At 38.6% G+C, this 5,273-nt stretch overlaps 1 protein-coding gene across 1 annotated transcript; it reads left to right on the top strand.

The window, feature by feature from the left end:
- The first annotated feature begins 701 nt into the window (after window positions 1-701).
- Window positions 702-1,760, top strand: LOC131046174 (F-box/kelch-repeat protein At1g55270-like). Its single transcript, XM_059212603.1, has one exon. It carries the CDS (start codon window positions 702-704, stop codon window positions 1,758-1,760), a length of 1,059 nt encoding a protein of 352 aa, XP_059068586.1.
- Window positions 1,761-5,273: the final 3,513 nt, after the last annotated feature.

The raw sequence follows: 5,273 nt of genomic DNA, 5'->3' as shown, positions 1-5,273 counted from the left end.
AAACCTCTTCTAAGATTTGGGAAAATGATAGATGTCTTCTATTATGAATGAAAATCCAAGTTTAAAGAAGATTTTTTCAAGAGAAACATGCACAGCCAATATATAATATGGTTCTTGTATAAGCATTTCCATAATGCTATTGAGCTATTTATTGAGAGTAGCAACTATTTTGTTTAACCTACATCAACTGTTTTCTTCAACCTGTCTCACTAAGTATAGTAGAGCTAGACCATTCAACCCTATTTCTTTGATTCATGAGCCTCACTAGTTCAACCTGCAGAATTATTCTACACAGTTTATCTTATTATAATTATTGTTCTAGTATTCAATAATTCTCATACAAGGCTCATTTCTACAATTGAAGAGTTTAATGTAGGGATTGGTAAATTTCTACAAACCAACAAGTCAAAATTCAAGCGGATGGAGTATAGTAGAAGAATCCTTTTCACGATCTATTTATGCAAAAACCTGTATAGATCGATCACCTATAAAATTAATTATGTTTTAATCTCAAAAGAAAAATTAATACTCAAATAAAATTTGAGCTCACTGTCGATTAGTTTTATTTAACTGATTATTATTTTATTGAAAGGTGCGTCAATTATTCTGGATAGACGTTGCTTTTCAATATATATATATATATATGAATGATTGAGGGATCCTTAAAATTTAAATGGAAAGTTAAAGGCAGTTTTCTGAGAATGAATATTATTCCAGGTCTTCTAGAAGATTTGGGACTACAATACCTTGTAAAAGTTCCATACAAATTTCACAACCACCTCAGGGCCGTGTGCAAGAGCTGGAACGCCATACTAAGCAGTCCCAACTTCTATAAAGAGCGAGAGCGCCATAATGAATGCGAGGAAGGAATAGCTTATTTTCACCGACCAGGAAGACCAACTCGTTGGGAAGTAATTATTTACTATCCGCATGGGATGTGGTGGGAAATATTGCCCCGAATCCCCAAAGAGTTTATTTTAAATTGGAAACTCTTTCATGATGAGTGTAACTTTGTATACGTTAGATCTAAATATCATCTGGTTGCTATGGGCCTTCTCAGCAAGGGTGACCGCAGACCAACTGTTTTGATGTTTGATTTTTTATCTCGGACTTGGCGGCGGGGCCTCGACATGCCTTTCCGACTTTGGAACCATGGATGCGCAGTGTCACCATCATCTCCTCAAGGTCTTATCTATATTACCACTCTTAGGTACTATAATAATGGTATCATTCCTGACCTACTCCACCCTTATGTTTTCAATGTAGAGGAAAACAAGTGGGACTTTTTGCCTCCCATGAATCCAGATTGGCATAATAATAACTGTTTTGGTGAGTTTGTTGACGACAAGTTTTATCTACTCCCCACTCACAGGCGCAGCGTACATATTTATGATCCTCACTCACAAGTATGGAAGACAATAAATACACACAATAACAGCTGGGCACTTGCTGAAGAGCTTGTATCTGCTTTTGGGAGGTTGTATTGTTTTGGGCGTGAACAGACCGTGAGAGAATTCGATTTTGCCAACAACTCATTTACTACAGTCGGACAATATCCTGCCCAGATTTATGTAATTCAATGTGCCGTACTGTGCCGTGATTATATTTTTGTAAGTGCCATGGAGGTCGTTAACAGTAAAGATGTTTATTATCGTTTTAATCCACTGGAGAGGGAAGAAGAAAAAAGATTGACTCAAATCGAGATGCCAGCAGAGTTTCCAGGAGGAATATTGTCATTGGCTACTGCTGTGCAAATTTGATATAAAGGGTTTCTTTAAGTGTCCACTTATCATTTCGAAATACATTAATCCTCTTGCTTAAATGTCTGTTAATTTGAAGCACATTAACCTTCTTGTTTAAATATCAGTTAATTTGAAGTTCACGAAAATTATTGTTTGTTTAAACAAAAATTCAAACTTATATTTTTAAATGAGAAAATTACCTATCAACCTATTTAACAAATTGCATATGCATTGTTGCATATGCATTGCTGCTGGTTGGGCATATAAGTGTCACCTAGTAGTCAATACTTGTCATTTTAGATTTGTAACAGTAATTGGATATTGTATTTTGCAAACAATCATCAAATATAATACATTGTTTATAGTACTGGTACCAGAAGTAATGATACATTGCACACAAATATCAAGTGTAAGGGATTAATTAAAATATGATTTTGAATAGTGAAGTTGAAAAACCATTTAAGTCACAAGTGTCAAACCTATTGGAATCTAAATAAAGAATTTTATTATCCATTTACTAATATTTATTTTGCAGTAAAATAATAAGCAAATTGAAACAATGTGAAGTTTTGAGAAACATGTTTAACAATTCTTTTTAGAAATGATAGTCAACAATAAACATTTGAACAAATATAATAATAAGTAATGAACAAATTCAACATTAAAGAAACTATGTAGTTTAGAGGTATTCTATTATGTAATTGTACAATTGCATGAATATATTTATGGTGTGGGATTTGAATTAAGGAAATATAATAGAACTGTAGTCTTTTTAATTGTTTAGATTATTAGCATGGAAGAGATGACTTGCATTTTATTGTCATTATAAATTAGTCACACGATTATTAAGAAAATATTAAATAACTTCAAACCAAATCTAAAAATATAGTCAATACAAATATAAGAAAACTACATTCTCTTAGTATTCAATATTTGATAGCAACAAATATTAGAAAAATAAAAAAGTTGGCTAGGGTTTGAGGTTGTGTGTTCCGTCCTGTTTGTTTCAGACTACATTTACTGCAGGATTTTTGTGTTTATTATGGCTCCGGCCAACTCAAGCTTAGCAGTTGATGCTGGTGCTAGAGTTGCTGCTACGGACCCTCATGGCGCCACCGATAAAATGCCCTTGCAAGTTTGTGCCGAAAGTGTTTCACGAGGTATGTCCTCGCTTGATGTTGTACTTCTAGCTTAGGATTTTGACAATGCCTGTGACTGGCTTGAAAAATGTACTTTGATAGGATATTTTGTGGGTAGGATCCATCCTGAAAGCATGCTTCATGATTGGGTCGCCAAAGCCTGGTCTCCTCATGGAGTTAGGCTTGATGGTGTCCAAAGTCTCACAAAAGGCTTTTTTCTGTTTTGCTTTTCAAACCCTTCCCATGTAGAGGCTATTCTCTCTCATGGTCCATGGACTGTTAGGTCATCCCTTTTGGTTTTCCAGTGTTGGTCTCATGATTTTTCTGTCTTAGATGACAAAAAATTGTGAGTTTCAGTTTGGGTTGAGTTCCTTGGTCTTCCTTTGCCTTGTTGGCCTTTCATGCAAACCATTGCTTAGTTTGTTGGCAAAGTTGTCTACCTCGAGCCAGACCATTTTTTTAATGATCGTCCTCAAAAGAGGGTATGTGTAGAGGTCAATCTTTCTTGCGACCTGAAAGAGACTATTAATATTCAAGTGGGCGGCACCACCTTCACCCAGAAGGTGCTTTATTTGAACCTTCCCAACACTTGTTATCACTACCAGTTGGCGGATCACAAGATCAGGGACTGTCCCTTGGCAACACCGAAATTGAAACCCCTTGTTAAGGAGTCTGGCTCTCGTCCAGTGGAGGGAGCCAAGAAGGATGAATGGACCATTATGGTTCGCAAAGGAAAAACCCCTACGGTTTCGGCCCAAAAGACTTCCGTCAGTTCTAGTTCTCAACCGACGATGGATCCTCCCGTGCAGTCTTCGTTCTCCTAGGTGGCTCAATCCGATTTCAAACCCTTCTCAATAGGGGAATTCTTCCGCTAAGGGTGTTGCTCGCCCTCCATGGGTGAGCACTCCTCAGGCTATGTCTGCGATTTTCACTCCACACTCTCTATGCCACTCTCCCAGCCCTTCAGGGCATGTTGAGATTGTAGATGGTGGTGCAAAAAAATGGCGCATCATCTCCAGTGGGGACCCAAATTTTTTGCACAATAGCTTCTCCTCTCTTGGGGATGAGGAAGATATGTTGGCTTTATTATGAATTACATCTCATGGAATGTTCAAGGTCTCACATACCTCGCAAGAAAATATTATGTTCAAGATGTTCGTTAACGTATTGTAGGCTTGGATGTTCTTTGCCTCCAGGAAGTTAAAATTGCAGGTTTCATGCTAAATGCAGCATGTCGTGTTATTTGGCTAGATAGCCTTGTTTTTTATTCCCAACAAGAAGCTGGTCGAGGGGGACTTGTCACTCTCCTTTTGCCTGGGTGGTGCCATGCAGGTATTTCTCATGGGGTTCATCCCATGCAGCGCGCTGTCTAGGTTCTGCTTTCAATTGACAATCATTTTGTTGGGATCTCTAATGTTTATGCTCCCAATGATTCGAATGAAAGATCTTACCTCTGGCAATGGATTGCGGATAATCTTCCACCTGCCACTTGGGTCATGTGTGGGGATTTCAATATAGTTGAGGTGGCTTCTGATAAGGATAATTTTTTGCCTTTCCATTGGACAACTGGAGAGCGGGAAGCCTGGTACTATATGCATAACAAATTGGGTCTTTTTAACCCTAACACCAACCGTCATTGTCCTAATGGGGTCTGGCACACTTGGTCAAATTTTAGAGCTAGATCTGACATAATTCTTAAAATGCTTGATCGTGCTATGATATATACACAATCATATTTCTCTTTTTTCTGAAGATCATGATCTGCCCGCCACTCCTCTTGTTGATGTGACGCTATTAGACCACTTCCCCATAAAGTTTACAATTGAATGGAAGATAGCTAGGCAACATCCTTCCAAGATACAATTCTTCCTCAACACGTCTCTTCTGCACCACGAGTCCATGATGACCCACTTTCAACAAGTGTGGAATCTTGAGCCAAGGCCACATCATCATTCTGGTTGGATTGTGTGGTGGCAAGATGCCATTTCCCACTCTGCGAGGTTTTTGTGCATTTATGGTAGGCAACTTGCCATCTACTATTGGCGGTCGTATGATGTGACCACCAAAGCTCTATGTGCTGCCATAAAAGCTTTGCCTTTGAATCCCTTTGATTCTACCTTGCAATTCCATTTAGCCCAGCTCCGCCATTAGAAGCAAGTTGTAGATAGCCACTCTGCCGGAGGAGCTCAAATCAAAGCCAAATTGCACTGGCTCAAAGTTGGCGATAGGGCTTCTAAGGATTTTTTCTTGGCTCTACGTGCCCGCCATACCTCTATTGGGATTAAGAAACTTAGAGAGGGTCAGGGTTTTCTCACCGAGCTGCCTGACATTTTGCAAGCCTTTGTCCAACATTATGAGAAGGTGTTCATAGTGTAGGGCGATTCTTCGACCA

The sequence above is a fragment of the Cryptomeria japonica genome, chromosome 2 (assembly GCF_030272615.1).
Source record: "Cryptomeria japonica chromosome 2, Sugi_1.0, whole genome shotgun sequence".
Classification (NCBI taxonomy): domain Eukaryota; kingdom Viridiplantae; phylum Streptophyta; class Pinopsida; order Cupressales; family Cupressaceae; genus Cryptomeria; species Cryptomeria japonica.
The sequence above is the reverse complement of the archived record's forward strand: the minus strand, read 5'-3'. Positions and strand labels throughout refer to the sequence as shown.

Bases quoted from the DNA above. Each gene is read 5' to 3' on its own strand.
- LOC131046174 (XM_059212603.1), top strand. From the start codon at position 702: ATGAATATTATTCCAGGTCTTCTAGAAGATTTGGGACTACAATACCTT.